Consider the following 23,031-nt stretch of genomic DNA (forward strand, 5'->3'; position numbering starts at 1 on the left):
TGTATTGGTTCAATAGGCCAATTGCATTTTGATTCATCAATTAGTGAATTGAGATATCTAGCGTCTAAAACTATTTTTAATGATTCAACTTTTGCTAGAATGATAACAGGGTTGATAAAAGTGTTACCTTTTGGTTGTTCTTCTTTATTTACGGGTGAGATAATTTTGTATTGGTCTAAAATATCAAGTAATCTTTTTACTTTGTCGTGTAAGTGAATTGGTACTTAACTGGCTCTTTGTTTTTTGAAAACTGCGTCGGGTTTTAACGGGAGGTGTAATGATGAACTAATTTTTCCAACGTCAAATTTTTATGTTGCGTAGACTGTTGAATACTTTAACCGTTGTTTTGCTAGTTTATCAAATTCAATTTGTGTAATTTGTGAAAGTTCAAAATTAAACATTGTTAAAAATTTTTGTTGTTCTTTTTGTTCTGTAATTTGTTATATTGAATGTTGGTTTTAAATATGGTGTTTTTGTGAAGTAATCTGTATTTCTTTTTTCATTACTTATTATATTATTTATGGATATTTCTTCGTCAAGAATTGTTGATTGGCAAATATCTAATAAATGGAGTATATTATTAACGCGGTAGGCTACTTTATTTATAGGTGAAATTGTAGCATTTATTTCACAATATCCTAAAAGTCCTAAGGGTAATGTTACTTGATATGGTGTATTGTTATACACGTGTAATGAAATGATGTCGGAATTCGTGTTTTTCGAGTATTTTATAGATGAAATCGTAATTTTGAAAAATTTGTGGATAGGTTTAAATTCGAAGTCTGACATAAAAAGTTGTTGTTTATTTTGACTTTTGTTATACTAGTGAACTTGTTTTATTGAAAAATTACATAAATTTCCTGATAGTGGTTTCAGGTGTTTCCGTTGTTGATTGTAAACGGGGTAAAGTTTTGAGAAGAATGGTGGTTGTTTGTTTAGTCTTTGGAAGAATGTTAGGGCTGAATTTTTTGTTTTTGTGTACTTATCTTTGATTTGTATTTTACTATTTAGGATGTTGATTGTTGGTATATATTTAGATATAAATGGTATGCCAATGATATTGTGTTTAATATCAGTAATATGAAATATTTGTTTAAACGGTTTGTTTAAAATTTTGTTTTGTTCCATTGTTCTCGTGGGGAGAAGAAATAATTGGATTTTTCCATAATTTACCAATGTTGATCCTTGTGCTGTTGCTAATTTACTAGAGGTTTCAGGAGGTGTTAATTTTGGATGTAATGTTTTGATTACATTCCATGTGGGAATATTAATTATATTTGATTCTGCTCCTGAATCAATTTCAAGATCTGGTGGTTGAAATTCTTTGTTTCTTGGGGTTTCTAAGAGAAATGGAATTGTCCAAATTTTCTCTCTTGGTTGTTCTTTTTGTTTATTTTGATAAATATGTTTTGTATTTGAGCATTGTGTTTCATCTTTTTTATCGGGTTTAATTACTGTGTTAATTTCGTTTACTTCTTGTGTAGTTTGTGTAGTATGACTGGGTCCAATATAATAGTTGTGAAGGAGTTCCAATTGATTGTTATATATATGTGATGTAAAAGGTTGTTCATATATGATAGGTTCATAATCGTTTTCGACTGTTATCGTATTTACAGAGATGGTATTATCTGTATCACTTTTTGTATCTGATGATTCACAATTTATATGATTTAGTTGTAATTTGTTACTTCCTGTGTCATCAATACCTGGGGGGTCTGATGTTGCTTCTTCATTTGATTGTACCTGATTAATATGTCTTTGATGTTTTGGTGTACTACTTCTGTATCGATGTTTAGAATTATTATAATGGTTATTATTCCTATGTGGTGACTGGGAATAATTTCTATATCGATTATTGTATTTTGAGTTTCGATTTTGTGAATTATTTCATGATCTGTTTTGATAATTATCATTTGATCTGTGATAGTTTGATCCTTTGTATGAATTATTTCTTGATCGATTGTTCGGGTAATTCTGATTTCGATTGTTTGAATAACTTCTATTTCTCTTATGTGAATAGTTTCTATTTCTGTTGTATGATGAGTTTTGTGATTGATTATTGGAATAGTGTCTATTCCTTGGGTTTGATTGGGAACTGGTTCCAGAAACAAATTGAGTTGTATTGGAATTTGATCGTGAATAGTTATTTTGGTTATTTTGGCTATTCGATCAATTATATCTATTTTGTGAAGAATTTCGTGTATTTCTTCGTTCTCTTGATCTTCCTCTATAACTTGAGTTATATGCTGATTGATTTCTTGTGTAAACTGGTTTTCTTGAACTGTTATTACTATATATATATATTTTTGATTGGTAGATTTTGATCTTTTTTCATGTATTGATAGATCGATTTCTTTCGGTCTTTATGCTTTTGAGGTTTATTCTGATTGTCTTGTTGTTTTTGTCTACATTCGGAAACACTGTGTCCGTATCGTCGGCAATAATTACACCATTTTTTGAAGGATGGTTTGCCTTTAGAGTTTGGATGTTTTTCATAGATATTTACTATTTCAGTGATTTTTTCAAACAGGTCTGTATCTGATTCCTGTATGTTATTTATATGTGTAGTGTTTGTTTCAGTTCGATTAACATATTGTAGTTTTAGATTTTCTGTTTCTTCGAGTTTCATTGTGATTTCTGCTTGTTCTAATTTATCTACTAGTTTTCGAAAACCTAAGTCTGGTTCTCGAATTGAGGAAGGATGAGATGCTCTCTTTTTTATCGCTATTTTCCTTAATTGAGGTGTTAAGGTCATCATTAAAACTTCTGTCATTTTTGTGTTTTTATAGTCATGTGTATTAAGTGAATATGCTTTTCGTACTAGTGTTCCGATACGCACTGCTAATTGTTTGATTGTTTCATTTGGTTATCTGCGAATTTCATTACATAAAACTCTTTGGTGTTGTTTGTTTCTTTCAGAGTCAAACATTTTTGAAAATTCTTGTGTGAATCTTTTCCAGTCTGATTTTTTTCTATGGGTAATACTGAAAACCATTTTTGAGCTGCGCCATCTAGGGTTGTTTGTATTAGTGATGTGCGTCTATGTATCCAATTTTGATGTAGTGGCGTATTAATTGGTTCGGGTCCTATATTTAAAATTAAATTTGCTGTTACTGCATTTAGATAATCTTCTACAAAATATTCAGGGTCTGTTCCTGTGAATACCATCAGTGGTTTATTGGATGTTATTGATGATCCACCCATGAGGTTTGGATTCATTGTCATCTGTAGTGATTGTGCGGCATGTGGTATTTGTGAAAAATTTGAAAGTTGATTTTTTGTTATTTCGTGTTGCTGAAGGTAATATGGAAGCGGTATTTCATTTTGCTATTGAGTTGGTTGATAAGAATGCATTGACATTAGATTTTGTAGTTGTATTGGTTGAAAAGATTGTGTGTTAAATGGGTTTTGTATATGCATTTGTTGTGAATTTTGTATATCTGTTGGATTTTAAGGTAGGTTGTGGATTATCTGGAAAATTTACTGAATTGGTCGATGTTTTCGGGAGATTCCAATAATGGGAACATACGTGATTTAATTTTTGTGTGTTTTTTTGGGGAGGTTGATTTGTTCTTGGGTTGTGAGTATAATTATAATTGTGTTCTGCAAAGGTGTTTCTTGTGAATGGTTTTCGTGTTTTTGACGGTATTGTCATTGGTCTATACGATTGATAATCCATATGTGAATATTTTGGAGCAACCGAAGGTTTAACGTTTGATTGTAAGGTTACCTGTGTTAATGACGTATTCGTATTTCTTGGTGTTGTCAAATTAGGGTGTATTGGTGAAATACTTTGTTGTGTAGTTGTTGTTGTTGTTTGGACGATTTTTTCCTTTATGAAGTGTGATGGTGTTTGAATATCTTGTTGTGTAAGATTTCTAGTTCCATTAAGGTTTTCATTATGTATGACGGTCGAATTTAAACTGTTATTTCGTGTATCAGGTAAAAAATGTATTATAGTTCAATGGTGTTGCATCAATAGTTAATGGTATTACTTTTACATAATCTCTGTGATAAGATATTGTACTTATTGCTCGACTTGAGATAGCTTGTGGGATATTTAGAAATGTAGGATGAGACCATTCAGGGTCCCAAACGTAGTCTGATTGTTCTGAAAGAGCAGTGTCGTCATTTGTATTTTGAGGTCTGAAATTTTTTATTGCTTGTGAAATTAAATCTAAATTGTGGGTGAAATAATCTATTATAAACCATGCTAAAATCTTTTGTAAGTCACGTTTAGTGTGTTGTGAAACATCATCTTTAGTGAAATTTTCTTTAATTATAAGTAGAAATGTTGAAAATATTGTGATTTCATTTCGCACATTGGTATGTCCTGATGTTTCAGTTGGTGAGATACTTTGAAATTCTGTTTTTTCTAATATAGATATATAACTATATATTATTGCAAAAACTTCGTTAGTGAATATTGAGTTTGCTCTTTGTGAATTATGATATTGTATGCTTTTGATATACTCTATGAATACTTTTGAAAAGTCTAAGTCAATATCGTCTGTTTGAATTACATATTTACGATGGGCTGTATTTGGTGTGCTGAATTCTATGGTGTAGATTCCATATTGTTGTGTTAGATTACATATGTCTTTCAAATAATGTTCAGTAACTTGTCTTTTGATTTTCACATCTGGGAATTCTGCTTTGCATGGACTGATTCCTGGTTCAAACAAATTTACGAGTAAGTTCTTGCAAAAATCGTGTTGTCCTCTATCATGGAGTGAATCTATAAGAAAGGGATAAACTGCTTCGTCATCTGGACTATCGTCACTTTGAGTGTGGCTCATTTTTTCGTTTGATGACTGTTTATATATAACTATCGATGTGTCTAATTGGCTGATTCCAATTATACAAGTGTACTGGTTTGTGTTTGTATTGCTTTTTTATTCTTCTTTTTCCTCTTTTTGATGAATTTGAAGTTGTTTCTGAGTCGGAAAAATATAATTGATCGTGCAAGGGACAATTTTTATCTATTGATTCTTTTAATTTATAGAGTTCATCTAAACTGCTGGCTTCTGATTCAGAAATTGCGTTTCTATTTTTTGAAAATCTTTTTCGTCTGATTTGTCTTTGTTTGTTTATAATTTTCCTTTTTATTGTTTGTCGTTTTGTTCTAATGTATCCAACTGTTTGTGTATGAGGTGTGATTACAAGATCGTATTTTTTGTTATCTATTTCACAGTTGTGTAATATGATTGTTTGTTTGTTTCCTAAGTTTTTGAATGACATAAGGTTTAGGATGAGGGATGCAAGCAGTTGTTAGTTATTTCTATTTCCTTAGACTGTTAGTCCTTACGATTTTTTAGTTAGCTTAACCTGGTTTTTTTTGTTCAGGGTTGGAGAGAAAAGTATATCGATTCCGAAGAATGATTTTGTACTTTCTCGTGGCTAGTCTAAGCTAAGGTGTTAACTTACTTAATCTTACTTAGGGGTAGTGATTGTGTTCAAGGGTTGGAGAAGAGTAAATCGATCCACAAGGTTCAGGTATAATTAGAACGCAAGTAGTTCGTTAGATACTATTTTAAACTTACTAAGTCTAAGATCTATCCTGGGTCTGGTAAGAGGAGGGTTCAAGTGAAGGATGAATAACCGAAGTTCCTCGCTGTTTATTTTAATTTGAATGGTTAGTTTTATTGAAAAATTTCTATTAGTCCTGGGTCTTTTGAAAGGGTTGGATAGTGAATCAACGTTTGAGGTCGTTAGACACTTCTAAGTGGGTGGGGGAGAATAAAATTGTTCTTTTTGATCCAAGGATGGGCCTTGATGATCAGGTTTTAAATTTAGTGAAACAGAAAATTTTTTAAGATCCAAGGATAAGCCTTGATTATCTGATTTTTAAAATTAAGTGAATTTAAGTTTAAAAAGGTTTAAATTTATTTAAGAAAAAGATTTAGTTCTTCAATGATATTAGTGAGCTTATGATTGCTGTTATATTTAGGCGATGAAGCTGGGACAACGGATGATTTATGATTACTGACAATTTATTGTCATGCTACTAATTTTTATTTTTATTTTCAATAAAATTTTTCAAATATGTTTTATATAATACTGCAGAAATTAAGAAAACGATCTGAGGTCTTTTTATCAATCGTTATTGTACATTAATAATTTTGTTTAGCGCCTGAAATGATCATGAAGATTTACTTCAAAATTTTATGTTTGCAAATGAAAATCTAAATTCATTGCTAATAAGATTCTAAATACAAAAATTTGTGTTGGCTTTTCCCGTACAACCATAAAACTAAATGGTAAGTTTCTACTTAGTCGTATATCGTCTCTTGTCCGAGGTCTTCTTCGAATTCCGGGTAGTTCTAGTATCTTTTGGAATATCGGCTCTGATCTATTGAGTCGTAGAGACATTTCAATTAAATTACTATCGTGTAACATTTTGAAAAGGTTTTGTCTAAATTCGAATCTATATTTGGTTAGTTCTAAACTATTAAGGTCTTATTCGAGACCTATGGTCGCACCAGATGAGTTACGACCGATGTGGTTAACTCATAGAGTAATTTCGGATAGGGTACACCGTCTGCTCGTCACGCTATCTTAATTTCGGCCGGATAGATTCGCGCAACTTCTTAGTCTAATACCGATCCTAATCTTACTCTTATACTTACTAGTCTCAGAGTGTTTAACTAGTCTCTGCTAGGCTCAATAGATCTAGGGTATGCTGGTTTATTGCGGCTGCTGAAGTTCTCTTGGAGAGGCAACTAATTTCTAAGTTAAATTCAAATCTCTCTGGTGCTGAAATTACAAGTAATTTCAGCACTTACAAATAAGTGGGTTGTTAGTTAGATGGATTATGATTGGTTAATATTAAATTTTTTACAGTGGTAAAATATCCAATTTATCCAATTATAAAATGTAGTTTAGATCAGGTTCCACTTCTTAAAGGTAGCGGAACATTTTGCCCTGCATGCATTATACAAAACTCAGGTAAAATTTGTTGGGTGAAAATTAGAGGGCGAAAGATTCCGCATTCAAAAATCACTGCTTTCTTTTTTCTTTTTGTTCTGATCATTGCAAATGAGGATAAACTTTGGATTCAATTGTTTCAATTTTATTACACGTAAAACACAATGGAACAATAAATCGTCGGAATTAATAAGCCGTTGTTACTTCGACAAAGTTCAAAACATTTTCCTAGTGCGGTTGAGTTTTTGTCAGTCTAATTTTGAGCGAGTAAAGCAATCGAGTATTGTCGTTATCAGAAAGTTTAGCTCTTTTCCATTTCTGCCCTTTCATATTCATTTTTCAACCAAAATTTTTGACAGTGAACTAGCTGAAAACTCACAAAGTAACTGAAAACTCAATAATAACATTGCGCATTCAACCGTAATAACTCATAAAACAAACATAAAAACTAAAATTTTGGAATTTGTGTGAACGTGGAAAAGAGCCACTTAAGGAAACTTAAATTTACTAAAAGTGTTAGCGCGGCCATTTACGCATCTGTTTTCATAATGTACTCATTTCATATAGAACTTTTTGGGTCAGTTTTTAGCGAAAAAGTTACTTAATATTAGGAAAACCCTTTAGTCTTAGGAACTAAAACTTGAACTAAAATAACTCTTGTTTCGATTTTTGCCTAAATTTGTTTATTGGCAGTAGTTGATGAAATTTTTTTCTGTTCAGTCTCAACTATTGCAATAAGTTATGATATGTTGAATTGTTCGCAAAAATGTTCAATTTGGAGGTAATTGTTCCAATGCCCATATTCCGCAGTTGCTAAATAACCGTGAACGCCCTTTAATGAAAAAGAATTCTTCAAATTATTGGGAAAAAATGTTACCAAATATTCTGTAAACTCTGAATTCAAATGTTTTTTTTTTGAGTTTTTCCTGACCGTCCTTTTTGACATAGGAATAGTTTGGTGCCGCGACTCGGGACTAGTCGTAAGAAAATGCAATTTTAGAGGAAAAAAAAGCTATTTTCTTGGTAAAAAAAGAAACTTGTCGAAAAAAGGGGTAATTTTTGAGAAAAACTGAGAGTTTTCCCAAAGGAAAGTTGTTAAAAAAGTTTTTACGTTATCTAGGAGTTGCGCTCTTCTTTCCAACGCTCTCTCATCAATCATCCCAGACCTTCCGAGTGGACAACCACTCCAGACTGGCATTCTTACCCGCACTGAACTGAGTACTCAGAGGACCTTTCTTCTATGCCAACCGAGGTCTGAGCCAACTACAGGACGACTTTGCAACTGTACTGGAAGTCTGTCAATTTGCACTACAACTAGACGTTGACTGACATTGGAGCCCAACTTTTCCAAGAAGAGAAAAAAGTCAAAAAAATTGTAAGAACGTTACATTTTAACCAAACTTTCTTGCAGTAATTTTTTGTACAATGAATTTTGTGTACAAACCGAACCAAAACCTACCCTAACTCTTGAATAATTTACATGTTAACATAACCTGAACAAAAAATATCCAAAAAATTGAAAAAAAATTGCTAAAGGGTTTTCATAACAAAATATTAAGGGAAGTAGAATAAGTTATGAATACCTCAGAAAAGTTTCAATTCAAACTTCATTTTTTTGACCAAAAATTTTGCTTTTGTTCAGTGATTTGCTTAAATCGATTTCTTACCTCAGGTTTTACTCCCAGGGGATTGTCTGAAACTTATAACAATTCAGTCAAATCGACCTTACTAGTATCGATTTTTTGAATCGGTCCGATAGCAAAACTTCGCATGTAGACCCCAAAACGTTCTCCCGACGTCACGTCACTGCCCTTTCTTCGCCGTAGTTGTGTGTGTTGGTTTGGGTTGATTTCGTACCTCGGGTTTTGCTCCTAGGAATTGTCTGATTTTCAGATAAATACACTCAAATTTTCCGCTTCTGTTCGCGCCCATTTACGTTCCAGTCCGTAAACGAACCACCTTAGCCCGTAATCTTTGGTTGTGCAGTACCGTGCACACATAGACGTAATCATACAGTTCTTCCAAAGACCTTGTCATATATTACTTTTTTTAAGAGTCTAAAATTTACCTTAAAATAACTTGATGTAGCGTTCTCTACAGCTATAATGGTTTTCATCTTAGGAGCAAGCTCTCTTCTTAATGATGCAATACAAGCTCAACTCCGAAAGCTGGGAGATAGTTTGCAAAGCAGTTGTTTAGCCAAAAAAGGTATTTCTTTAAAATATTTTGCAAAAAAAAATAAAAAAACAGTGCAAAATCTTTTACACAATAACCCAAAGTTAGCTTCCCGGAATGATATTGTTTTCTGGCATGACTTAATCAACAATTCTATACGTAAACATATAAGCAGTAATTTTCTGTGTTTGTCTGCTTTGCAACTAAATTGACTATTAAACAATTATAGAAACCCAACAACTGCAACCATTTATTGTCACCGAGAGGGCAGAGGGCACAGACAAAATTCTCCCCTTTTTACCGGAGTCTGCCCCTTTAACTATTCCAATTTTAAACCATATTGTTTCCCGCAAAAGATAAAATCATTCACAAGCAATATAAAACTATGCATCAAGTTTCTCATCTCGAATTGAAAACTTTAACCATTATTTCACGATCCAGCCAAAATTTGAAAACCACACGAAAAAAAAATATGGTAAAAATTAATGAAAAGCTTTCAAAAGGAAGCAAACTAAACTGGCCGCCCAGAAAGTCCCTATAAATGAAATTGTCCGTTTTAATTCAAAGTCTCTGCATAAATTTTTAACGAAATTAGATTTTCGTTTACCTTGTCAATTGAATTTATCTTAACTTATTTGAAATTAAATTTATTGAGTTGCTAGCATTTTTTATCTGTTAACGTTAGGTTAGTAGGCGAGATAAAGTTGCTCATAGCATTTCTTCCTTTCAGCAAGAAAATTTTCGAGTTGATTACACTGTGCTAAATTCTTACCCCGGTTTTTGCTCCCAGGGGTTGTCTGACACTCAGTGTGGTCGTTGATGTACGATGGCTGCCGACCCGTCTTTGCTTACCGCGAACGTTCCCTCGCCTCCGTCAGCAATGGCGTCCGATCTTGCCGATAAGATCAACCTTCTCACACTAGCTAGAACCAAGCTTGAAAAATAGTTAGATATAAACCATGAGTGCATATTTGAGGCCATTGAAAGGAAAGACCGCACTGTTAAAATCAAAAAATTGCTTCAAAGTCGTAAAGAAAGCTCGGAAAAAGCCGTCTTCAAAAATGAAGAAACCCTCTTTTTAACCTCACGAGAATCCAAAAAAGCAGCCTTGGAACATTGGTTAGAGCTTTTAGCATCCAAAAACGATAAAGTCCTGATTAAAACTCGACAATATCTTGACACCAAACAGACCCTTAGCCATTTTAAGGGCACAGACAAAATTCTCCCCTTTTTACCGGAGTCTGCCCCTTTAACTATTCCAATTTTAAACCATATTGTTTTCCGCAAAAGATAAAATCATTCACAAGCAATATAAAACTATGCATCAAGTTCCTCGTCTCGAATTGAAAACTCTAAACTTTATTTTACGACACTTGAATTTTGAAAACAGTTGTTGAAAAATGTTAAACGGAAAAAGAATTATGGTAAAAACAACGAAAAGCAAGCAGAAGGAACCAAAGTACTTTGGCCGCACAGAAAGTCTCCATGAAACCAATTATCCGTTTCAATACAAAGATTTTGCATAAACTTTAAACGAATTTCGTTTTCCCGTTACCTGATCAATTAAAATTATTTCAAATTATTTGAAGTAAAAATTATTGAGTTGCTAGCATCTTTTATCTGTTAATGTTAGATGAATAGGCCAGATAAAGTTGCTCATAGCAATTCTTCCGTTCAGTCAAAAAATTTTTGAGATGATTATACTGCGGTATATTTTTTACTTTGGGTTTTGCTCGCAGGGGTTGCCTGACGCTCAGAGTAGTTACTTGTTATATGATGGTTACCGACCCGTCATCGTTTAGCGCGAACATTCCCTCGTCTCCGTCCTCAATGGAGTCCTGCAATCTTGCCGATAAAATTAATTGTCTCACGCTAGCTAGAACGAAGCTCGAAAAAGAGCTAGATATAAACCATGAGTGCATACTTGAGGACCGCACTGTTAAAATCAAAAAATGGCTCAGAGTTGTAAAATTCCTTCGAAGAAGCCGCCTTCAAAAATTAAGAAATCCTCTTTTTCACCCCACGAGAGTCCGACAAAGCAGCCATGGAACCTTGGTTAGAGCTTTTAGCATCCAAAAGCTATCAAATACTGACTAAAGCCCGACAAAATCTTGACGCCAAACAGACTCTCAGCCACATTGAATGTTTTAAATCACAAAGCTCTGCAACCACATCACACAAAATTTATGTGGAAACTTCTAAGTTTTTGTCTGCGTCAGTGACTTCTAGCCAAAGAAGTCGAGAGTTGAAAATTGCAACCTTGCCCCGTGAAAAAATAGAGCAACAAAATGAAGCTAAGCTTTGCTTGCAACAGCAGAAAAACCTATTAGAACTGGAAGAGTTGGCCGAAGAAAATCGAGTTAAACTAATCGAAGCTACCTTAACTGAAAACGATTCTTGAAAACAATAAAGAGAAGCCAAGTTCGATAGAATTGCCCGAGGAGAGTCTTGCCGGAAGTAAAAGGACAGAAAGTTGGGAGAACAAAACAACCAAAGAAATTCAGTCTGCACATAAAACCGACATGAAAAAGTAGTCAAGTTAACCAATCTTTCCAACCGGTGATATCTATCTTGGGTAGACAATTCGATGAATTTAATATCAATAACATAAATCCGAAAATATGATAATCCAAAAAAACCATCAGTACAATTCGCACGTTCCGCAAACGTCTTTTAAATCTACTATGCTACCCGTTGTTTTCATTCAAACCACGCAAACTAACCAGAGTCAAACTCTAGCTCAACTGTCGTCTAAAGTCAAAATTAGAAACGTGCTAAACTCGACTTTTGTTTATACGAATACGAACTCTCCATTAACCAGTGGTAGAACCGTCTTCTACCAGCCGGAGTCTGACTATCAGTTTACGGATCCCCGAGATGGCGCATTCAATTATTTGCTTCGCTGAGATTATTACCATGAACCATAAAGATTCGTTAAGAGAATGTAAATTGTCTCAAAACAACGGTGATCTTTTACATTGGCATAAATAGTTCGGCCAGTTTGTAAGCGCTGTCGATTCCGCCTGTTTGCGTGATGACGTCAATTTGACACACCTGAAAGCTTTTGTGACTCGGAAAACCAAAAATTCCATAGCTGAGTTTGCGTATTCTAGTGTTATGTAAAAAAATGGCTTGAACACTTTTATTCGGAAATTTGGCCGGCCACAAACGGTAGTTAATACTCATCTTGACAATTTAAATTGTTTCCTACCATTGAAGATGCAAAATTCCGACAGCATTTTAAGTTTCACTTCTACCATAGTGAAACCTAAAATGCTAACACTCCAAGAATCGAAATCAGGAAAACCTGGCCAACGCTGGCCCTTCTAAAACATTAACAAAATTTTTTCGTCTAATTCAAAAGTGTTCGACGAAAAGCCCTATCAACAGTATCCGCCCTGTGTTGTTTGCAACGGCGAACATGCCATTTGTGATGAAGGGTCTACAAAGAGAAAACTCCTTCTCAAAGAGCAAAGTTTGCTGCCGAGCAGAAATTTTGTTTCTCCTGACTGCAACCGGATCATACTTTTCGAAAATGCGCAAAGTCTAGAACTCACAATGCGCTCCATTACGGAGCCGAAAAATTATACCCCGCAAAAACTCCAACTGAAGGAAAAATCTCTTCGTATTCCATTAGTCTGCAAGTGAAAACAGTTAAAGGTACTTGCGCCACCTCCATTCTCCGTGTTAAAGGTCTGCTTCAAAACGTTGAAGATTAATTGTCCAGTAACTAAACCAGCTTTAATACTATTGTTTTTTGTAATTCAGCTTGCAGTTAACCAAAGATTTTCCTTCAACTTGCTGAAAAACTTAAGTTGTCCGGTAAAAAGATGAACCTCACAGTCAGTAGAATAAATTCACAACATTTTTTGACGACGGAACAAGTAGAACTAGTAATTTTGGAAATTAACGAAAAATAACAACAGGAGGAAACACCTCTTCGCATTCCGGTAGTCTCGAAGTGGATACAGTTAAAGGTACTTGCGCCACCTCTGTTCTCCGTGTTGAAAGTCTGCTTCAAATCATTGAATTGATGTTGTCCAGTAAGAAAACCAGCATTAATACTGTTGTTCTCTGTGATTCAGCTTGCAGTCAATCATGGATTTTCATTCAACTTGCTGCAAAACCTAAATTGTCCGGGGAAATGTTGAGCCTGACCGTCAGTGAAAAAAAAGTCACAACAAGTTTTAATGACGGAACGAGTAGATGTAGTAATTTTGGTAATATTGAATCCAATTCATACAATTTCCACGCACGACCTTTTGTGAAGTCAGATTTAAACTCAGGGTGTGATACTATCAAGGTCATTGAACTTTAAAAAGATTATCATCATTTAGCTCCAGTGCCTTCCTTGACGTACCAATACTCTGACATAGAAATTATTATAGGCCATGGCTGTTATCACGCCATTCGACCATTAGAAGTTCACGGCGATAATAACCGAAATTCACCATTATCAGCTGAAATTCAAGAAAAATTCATAGAGTGGCATACTGGTTTACCAATACTTGGCCGACTAACAATTTTCGACACACCAGTTGACCAAATAGAACTACATATGTTTGGTGACAGCTCACAGAACGTATTTTGCTCGGTTGCTTTCCTGCGCGGTCGCTCCGTCGTAACAAATGAAGCCAAATTTTTTTGTTTTCAGAAAAACTAGAGTAGCACCGATGAAAACTTTTTCAATCCCTAAGCTTGAATTGCAAGCAGCGTTACTGGCGAGCCGTCTGAGACTTCAAATCAAAAAATCTTTAGATATAAAAATCGAAAGCTTATACATGTGGACAGATGGCACTACTGTACTGCAGTGGTTGAACACTACCAGCAAGTTGCCTCTCTTTGTGGCTAATCAGGTTTCCAAAATTCTCGAATCCACCACATTTGATGAAGGTTCCATGTGTCCAGTGGCGCAATCCAGTAAATACTGGCACTCGCGGAAAAACTGCTGAGGCTCTGAAAGAAAGCGGTTGGGTGGAACGTCCATTTTTTTGAAAAACAAAGACTGGCCTTGTAAACCTGACTCAGAAGTTCTCACCAGCTTTCGATTCAAAGGACCTTCATATGATTTAAATGAAGGTATTGTAAAAGCTGGAAACTTCATTTGCACATCGAAAACCAACGATCCAGTTTTTACTTGGAAAAATTTTAGTTCTTTTCCGGAACTCCGAAAAGTCGCCGCATTCATGCTGATGTTATCACCTCATCACCGTCAAAATTGCAACACTCGTTCGACAACGGAACTATCTGATTTAGAATTAGCTAATCAAAAGCTATTGGTTCTGGCTCAATCAGAGTCGTTCCCCGTCGAAGTCAACGCACTTCACAAAAACATTCCCTTTAAAAGTCTAGCCGGATAGCTTCTTTTTCGATGTTCATCGGTCCCGGTGGTCTCGTCCGTTCCACTGGCCGTATTCGCCGTCTCGTATATGTTGAATTTAATGTTCAGCATACCATCATTTTAAATAGCCGACATCTACTCGTGATGATGCGTTTAACCTTTATTCACCGAAAGAACGATCACCAAAGTGTTGATTATCTGCGTGCTGTTATACAATTGAAGTGCATTGTATTGGGGCTCCGTACTGCCCTCTGTTCAATAAAACACCATTGCGGGTTATGCTGGAAACAAGAAGCTGAGATAATTACGCCAATGATAGCTGACCTTCCACTCGAGCGACTGGGCTACCGACAACCGCCATTCGCGATCTGCGGAGTAAATTACTTCGGCCCGTTCCACGTAACGATTCGACGAAGCTCAGAGAAACGCTGAGACTTCTTATTTACGTGTTTGACGACACGCGCCGTTCCTCTCGAGGTTGTTTTGTCAATGGATACAAGTTCCTGTGTAATGGGAATAGAACGCTTCATTGCTCGGCGGGGAACGCCTTCCGTCATCTGGTCGGACAATGGCACGAATTTTGTTGACTCGGCCAAAGAGCTGATTTCGTGCATCGAGAACCGGAATCGATATGCACCTGTTCTGCTCGCTCATAAAAACCTAGCCTGGAAATCCAATCCACCCAGTGCTCTTCATCATGGAGGTGTGGGGAAAAGGCTCGTCCAAAACACCAAAAGAGTTTTTTTATGATATTCTGGGAACCAGAAAACTCACTGAGGAAGTCCGCATAACAATTTTTGTTTAGTTGAGCAGCCTCTGAGCAACCGTCCGCTCACACTCGTATCCTCTGATCCGAACAATCTCGAAGCGAAATTAAATCATCGGAAGCGCTACTTCCGAGCGCAATTCTATGCAAAAGCCATCTGGACTCGTTGGCTCCGTGAGTACGTTCCAATGCTTAACAAACGAGCGAATTGGTTTTCTTCTCCAGAATCACACTTGAACAATGGAGATGTCGTTTGGTTGATTGAGGACAATAGACCGAGAGGCCGTTACCCGTTAGCGCGATCAAGTCAATGAACTGCGGTAATGACGACATAGCGCGGTTCGCCGTAATTATGTCGGAAACCGGCGAGTACACCCGTCCGACCGTGAAACTGGCACCCGTTCTCGCTCCTTTGGGGGCGGAGGATTTTAGCGCGGCTAACTATGCGTCTGTTTTCATAATGTAGTCATTTCATTGAGAACTTTTTGGGTGAGTTTTTAGCAAAAATGTTACTCAAAACTAAGAAAACCCTTTAACCTTAGGAACTAAAACTTGAACTAAATTAACTCTTGTTTCGTTTTTTGCTCAAATTTGCTTATTGACCGCAGTTGATGAAATTTCTTTCTGTGCAGCCTCAACTTATTGCAATAATGATATATTGAATTGTTCACAAAAACGTTCGGTTTGAAGATAGTTGTTCAAATGCCCATTTTCCGCAGTTGCTAAACAATCGTGAAAACCTATGGCTGAAAAAGAGTCGTTCGAATTATGGGGAAAAACTGTTACAGATTGTTCTGTAAGCTCTGAATTCAGTTGTTGTTTTGAGTTTTTCCCGAACGTCCTTTTTGTCATAGGAACAAAAAGGAAAATATTTTATTTGAAAATATTTTTAATTTATTCTTAAAAAAAAATTGGAAAAAACTGTTTTAAAAACTTTTATTTGGTTTTCGCTTACTCAAATTTGTTTTAGACAAATGTTTTTTTTTCTTTTCCACCACCTGCAATTTTTACTAGTAAAGTTACTGTTCACATTGTCCGGTCGTTATGAAAATTGACATGCGGATTTAGCAAGTTGTGCCAAACATATTTGGTCTTCATAATTAACCTTGTAAAACCACTGTTACACTATAATTAACCTTGTAAAATCTTGTTACACCATAAAATTGATGGTTGTGTGAGGTGGGGAAAAGGAACAAGAGCCGAAAACTGATATCACTTATGCCTAACTCACCGTCTTTCTACACGTTTGTATAGTTTTCTTATTACAGCGCCTACAAATCATGACTTCAGTTTGAAAAAAGAAAATATATATTTTTTCAGAATATGGTCGGAAGGTTCTGTCCTACTTGCACAGCAACCGGTTACTCATGTTAGTATTTTGCGGCGGATCAATTTAGTCGCGAATGTCTGGAAATGCCAGGTTTCGGTCGCAAAAGTTTGGACATGCCTCAAATCGGTCGCGAAAGTCTGGACATGCCATAAATTTGACGCGAAAGTCTGGACATGAGTCGCGGACCTCGAACCCCCCCCCCCCCCGACTTGCAATACTTGCAGCAGTTTTAACCACTTTCGCATGGAAGAAGAGAGATTTTAAAAAAATAATAAACAACAATTGTAATGCATGTGTTCTAATGCTTGCACGATGGGTACCTTGGGGTTTTTGACAGTGTTGATTTGGTTCTTGTTCGGATACTCCAAAGCTTCCTCCTCCCCCTTGTCCAACTCTATCTTGTTCAGAGGCCGAACGCGGCACACCACCCGAATATTAATGGATTGACTCATAATTACAGTGCTTACTAACCGATAACAAGAACTAACCCGAGGGGGCAACTAGACGCCTATAATCACCTTTTCCCTTTCTACCCTCATAGTTAAAAAAACTAAGACAAAAACCTTCAAAAAAATTGCTCCATCTGCGCCATCTGTGGTAATCATGATTTTCTGTAAAACACACTCGCAAAAAATACGTAGGAAAAAAACCTCAGCATTAATTACAGTAAAAAAGAGATTGACTGGAAGAGAGCCGAAGCTACAAGCGGTGTGTTACTAATTCTCGAGGGGTTTGAAGAGGTAATGAAATGGGAAAAGTGAAATTTTATGCCCAAGAAAGAGTAAATAACTGATGCCACTTAGTTTACAGGTGCATTACTGGTCTCCAGAATTGATACGACTTGGTGTTTTAACCTATAGACTGGCGGCTTGTTCAGAAGTCAACCACCAGAATCACGTGCAAATTTTAACCTCAACTCAAGAAAAAGTAATATAGAAATTTCAGGCAAAATTTTTAAGAAGTGAATTGAGAGCTCTTTTCAACTTTCCCCATACCTTTCAAGTTTTCTATTTTTATAGTTGCTTTACATGCTATTATTTCTTAACTCGTAATGATGCGATGCAAGGTATGAACAAAAATTGTTCACAATTTTTCGCCGTGTCAAGTTTCACTTAAACATGAAGTTTATGGTCTAACGAGTGGTTTTACAAGGTAAATTATGAAGACCAAATATCTTTTTCATGGCCTAATTAGTCTGCCTGTCAATTTTCATAACAATCGAACAAAGTGAACAGTAACTTCAAATATAAAAATTTGCAGGTGGCTGAAAAAGGAAAAAGAGCCCAATAGACTGACTGAATGCTTAATAAAGTTAGCATAGCTTGGTAAACTAGTCTGGGCTCTTTTTCCTCCCCCTCCCCCACCTGTGATTTTGTACCATTCAATTTTTGTTTTTGTTCACATTGTTCGATTGTTACAAATATGAGTATGCTGACTAACTAGGCAACCGCGAACGATTGGATATTCATATATAATCTTATAAAACCCCTGGTTACGCCAATGAATTGATGCTTATGTCAGGTTGGGTAGGCAGAAGACACCAAAGCTATTTACACTTTCTTTTCCACATGAAATTTTGATTTTGAAAAATATTGTAACGTTGTAGGAAGACTGTTTGTATCTAGGTGGAGCCTGAATGTTCCAACAATCAACAAAAACAATTCTGATACAAAAATAAATCGAAAAAGTTTTTTGAGAACATGGCTCTTTCAGTTGCTCACTCCCCTTGTAAAATAACAAAAAATTGTTTAAAAACTGGGCTATTTTTCTTTTTCCCTCCTATCTCACATGTGCGTTAATTTTTTGGTATAACGAGTAATTTCACAAGGTTAAATATGAAGACCAAACATGTTAGTCATGGATTATTTAGTTCGCATGTCATTATTCATAATAATCAAATATTGTGAGAACCAATTTTACTTGAAAAAGTTTGCAAGTGATGAAAATGGGCTCTTATCTATCCCATCCCCACATTTTCCTTTTTTTCAACTGTTTTACGTGTTATTATGGCTGAACGCGTGATTTTACGAAGCAATGTATGAAAAAAAATGTGTTTTCAATAGTTAGTTTGTTCACCATGCAACAGTTCATCACATGATGACAATTTAAAATTAATTTTTTAAAACTGAAACTCAAGGAGAAAAAAAAGACCGGAAAAAGAAAATGAGAAAAATAGCCGATGGCTGTTTTACACTTTGACCCACGTTTGAATTCGACTGTTTAAAAACATTTCATAGAAAAAAAAGACTGACGTATCAGAATGGAGCCTCAATGTTTCGACTGTCGCTTCACTACATAAAAAAAACAATAGATTTTGGTACAGAATTAATTCGAATTTTTTTTTCAAAAATTGAGGTTTTGACTTTTTTCTAGTTTGTTTCCCCTTTGTAAAGTTACATCGAAAACAATTCAATTGGGGTAAATATTTGCCTTTAAATCATGCCAATGCCTTAAAGGTTTGTTTTTTAGCTAGGGGGTAACAAATGGGGGAGACAATTTGAATGGCTAAGGGGCAGGTTCAGAGAACCGAAAGATCCGAAACATGTTGCACAAAACAATTGAAAACTAGCTGCGGCTCCGTGATGCAGAAAAAAACGGTAACTTTTTATCCAAAACTTTTCATCTGATTGCTTTTAGTCTGTACGCAGGCCTCATGCAGGGTTATCCAACCTTAATGGTTTACGAAATATTTACAATTATTTTGCTGGCCACATTACGAGGCCAAATTGTGCACTGGATAGGCGCAGAGACAATCCAGAGACAAATCTTTCAACACGTACCGAAGTGGACATGTATTTTACTTACAACATTTCCGTGGATCCCGCGCACAAATACTTATAACGTAAAACAGCAACATAAATTTTGGCAGCATATAGGTTTTTTTGCGGGTTTCGTAACTATCGAACATAGCTAGTTTTTCTGAATTCGGCAAACATAGTGGATTTCGCAAAATGTAAGCGGAATTCGCAAACATAAGTTTATTCAGTAGTTTTGTTCATACTCAACTAACCTGTTCTTCAGCAAAAGTTTGATAACTATAGCTAAAAGTAAAATCTACTAAAGGCGGAATTCAAAAGCAAGGGTATAACAATTGTCTGTGGAATCCAATTAGAAATCTTAAATGGTTGGTTAACTAAATTTGTACTGCTTAGTATGTGGGTTAGGTTTCCCAGCCGGCTGTTTTAGGAAACCACGTCAAATAAAAAATGAAAAACCCAAAATCAAAATTGTGATTAGAGAGTTTTGGCTGGGGTTAAATCTCTATATTTGGAGCATTTTTTTTTAAATCTGACATATTTGTGTTGCTTTATCAGCATATAAAAATTTCAATTCAAACATTTCTGCTGTTCTAAATCTAATCTCTAAATTCTTTGTATTTAATTTGCCTCAAAACACGAATTGAAATTGGGAATAGAAAAAATCTTGCACAAATAAAATTTGATAAAATTGAGATGAAGGCCAAATTGAAGTGAAAAAATTATTCATGAATCATGCACAAATTAGCTTATTTCAGTCAGTTTTCATTGTTTCTTTATTTTAGATTGGAGAAGTGTTAACTCTTTCTGTATTCATTCCTTCAGTAATAGCATTTTAGCAGCTGGACTTAAGCTGGATTGAACTGTTGTTTGTAATTTGATTGAACTGTTGCCAATAATAGAGATCGAGTTTGGCCATAGTTTGGAAAGTTTATCTTTTAAAATCAATTGATTTTACAAAGCAAATGATGACAAAAAATTGCAGTTTTCACTTCCAAGTACAAACTTACGGCAACATGCGTCATTTGTAATCATACTATTCAAAATTTCCCTAGTGTTTAGAACAATTGGGCTGCGTTGAATTATTATGCTATTTTTTATGAAGTGGAAAAATACGATTAAGTGACCTTAAAAAATCGAACAAATTTTTGAAAGCTTTCATTTTAGGCATTTTTCAATTCGATACTTACGAAAGTCTTTCAAAAAGCATTTCAAACGTGTTCAAAAGTCGTCCAAATGCCTGCTGGTACATTTTTTTGACCGGATAGCAATATTTTCTAGAACAAGAAAACGCGTTCCATTGCATATTTCAATAATAATAAAAAATAGAATGGCTATCTATCTTCTCGTTTCTGTTGCTCGAGTTCGAGTTGTATGCAGCTTTTAATGAAGTTGATAACAGATTTTTAGTCATTTTAGTTAAGTTTTAAATACAAAAGATTCCAATATGATTCAATGTAAACTTATTGATTAAAATTTTTTATTGGGGATTGATCAGCTTCAGTGTTTCGATGACCCCGTTTTTGAAAAAGCATGAAATCAAATAACATAAAGGGCAAAAAATGACTGAGAGTAGAGAATAACGTAGCTGTTAAAGAGTATTTTTGATGCTATTGTAATCAAGAAAAAAATCAGTAGTCTTGTTTTAAAATAGAAGATATTGTTGAATAGTCCAAGAGATGTTGCTCAAAACAAAAAAAATGGGTTTTCATGATGAAACATAATTTTGATTTTTATTGTACCCTAGCAAACGCTATACCTAACACTACAAATTTTTCGTAGCCTTTGCAATTGAGGTGTATATGGCGCAGCTTTTGCGACCAAACCGGAGACGGCGCCACTTTCCAGGTCAAGGCTAATAGAATACGGCGAGTTTTCCAGACCAAAGCTGAGACGGCGCGACCTCAAGACAAAGGTTAAGACGGCGCGATTAAGAAACGATTTTTTGCAAACTTTGCGACCGAGATGGATTTCGCGACCAAAATGGATACGGCGCAACTTTCCAGACAAAGGCTGGAGAAATTGACTCTTTGCGTCGAGAGCTTGAGTCTGGAAAGTCTGGACTTGAAGTCTGGAGAGTCTGTACAGAAGTCGCGAACATCTGGACATACCAAAACTTGGTCGCAAAAGTCTGGTAATAAAGTCACGAAAGTCTGAAAATGTGTGTCAATACTTTCAAGACCCATGCCCAGACTTTCGCGACCACCGACACGACTCAAACTCAGACTTGGCAAAATCAAATTCTCGGCGCTACTATGCAATTTAGGCCAAAATTCGGATGCGGTGCGACCACAAAGTCTGGAAATGAGTCTCAGACTTCAGCATAGGTGAGTTTTTGGGATTATGGACAGTGGAACTATTTTATGAAGTTTCGTACATGTGAAAATTTTCTTTCACTTTTCTTATTGGCAGCCAAACTATAGGTTTAATAGCCCAAAATATGTTGAGAAGTCTTAGAAAATAGTCCCATATAAAACGTGTAGGCCTTTCTACGAAGTTTTTAGATGAAAAAAATTAGCCAGTCTGGCTAGAAGCTTTTACATGACTAAGAACGCTTCTACTTGGTTACGTCGAGAAATTATTTTAAAACATCCAATGCATATTTCTCAGTCTCGAGACTCATTGATTGAATTTCAACATTTGAACTTTTGTTTGCTTCCTCCTAAACTTCTTTGGACAATTCGGTTTTGAAAACTGAGGTTTTCATCATCGAAGTTAAAGGACTTGCAATTCATAGAAAAATTTTGTTCGAGATTTTGCTTTGAAGTTTCTTACACTAGGCACTGACAACCTCCAACAAGTTTGATCCAGAAAATTATCTCCGATCAACCACTTGTCAAATAAAATTCGTATCCACTGCAGGCAAAGCTGTTCCTGAAAATTGGCTACCAATATCTTAAATGAAAAAGTTTTGAATCAAATTCAGAGTTTTGCAGCATTCGCAAACTCAGATGATTGAATAAATGGGTGGCCGAATTGATAAATCAGTGGACGGATGGTTGAATGGACGAAAACCTGGCTAGATGGCTAGATGATAAGATGGATCGGTGAATGACTGATTTTGAACAAAAAGCTGGATGGCTGGATGGTGTTTTGAATATGGTTAGACAAACGGGTGGCTGAAAGAATGTTTTGAGGAATAAACCTTAAAGGATCACTGAATAAATGAATGGAAAGCTGCATAGTTGGGTTGATAATTGAATAGATGTATAGATGGGTTGACCAAAAGACACTGAATGAACGAATATATGACTGGTTGGATGGATGAAAGGATAGATAGATAGATAGTTTGAATGGCTGCACTATGGGTTGATAGATGAATAGATGGCTTGCTGGTTAGATGGATGGACGGCTTGATAAAAGATAGATAGCTAAAAGGACGGATAAACTGATAAATGACTGGATGCATGGCTGGTCGCTGGTTGGATTGTTGACTGAGGGGTTGGATGGGCGGATATATGGAAGGCTGAGCATAAGGTTGTTTCAATTGATGAACAATAGGTCGCTTGCTGTATGGATGGTGTGATAGATTGCTATTTAATTGGATGGACAGATGATGGATAGTCAGATGGATGGATGGCTTGAGTGATGGATGAATGGTTAGATAGGTTATAGGTGTTTGACTGAATGGATGGATGATGGTTGGATCGTTCGCATAACAAATGGTTAAATGAGTGAACCGATCGTTTGAATTGATAAATGGACGGCTGCTTGGATGGATGAACGGCTGAATGAA

The 23,031-nt window shown here is 35.6% G+C and overlaps 1 protein-coding gene across 1 annotated transcript in view; it reads right to left on the reverse strand.

Moving 5' to 3' along the window:
- Positions 1 to 16,991, reverse strand: part of LOC134851970 (kinesin heavy chain-like) — a 96,965-nt gene extending 79,974 nt beyond the window's left edge. Inside the window, exon 1 of the mRNA XM_063868246.1 lies at positions 16,860 to 16,991. Within this exon, the coding sequence (XP_063724316.1) occupies positions 16,860 to 16,991 (132 nt within the window). The remainder of the gene's footprint in view (positions 1 to 16,859) is intronic.
- Between the last annotated feature and the right edge of the window lie 6,040 nt (positions 16,992 to 23,031).

The sequence above is a fragment of the Symsagittifera roscoffensis genome, chromosome 7, assembly GCF_963678635.1.
Source record: "Symsagittifera roscoffensis chromosome 7, txSymRosc1.1, whole genome shotgun sequence".
NCBI classification, from domain to species: domain Eukaryota; kingdom Metazoa; phylum Xenacoelomorpha; order Acoela; family Convolutidae; genus Symsagittifera; species Symsagittifera roscoffensis.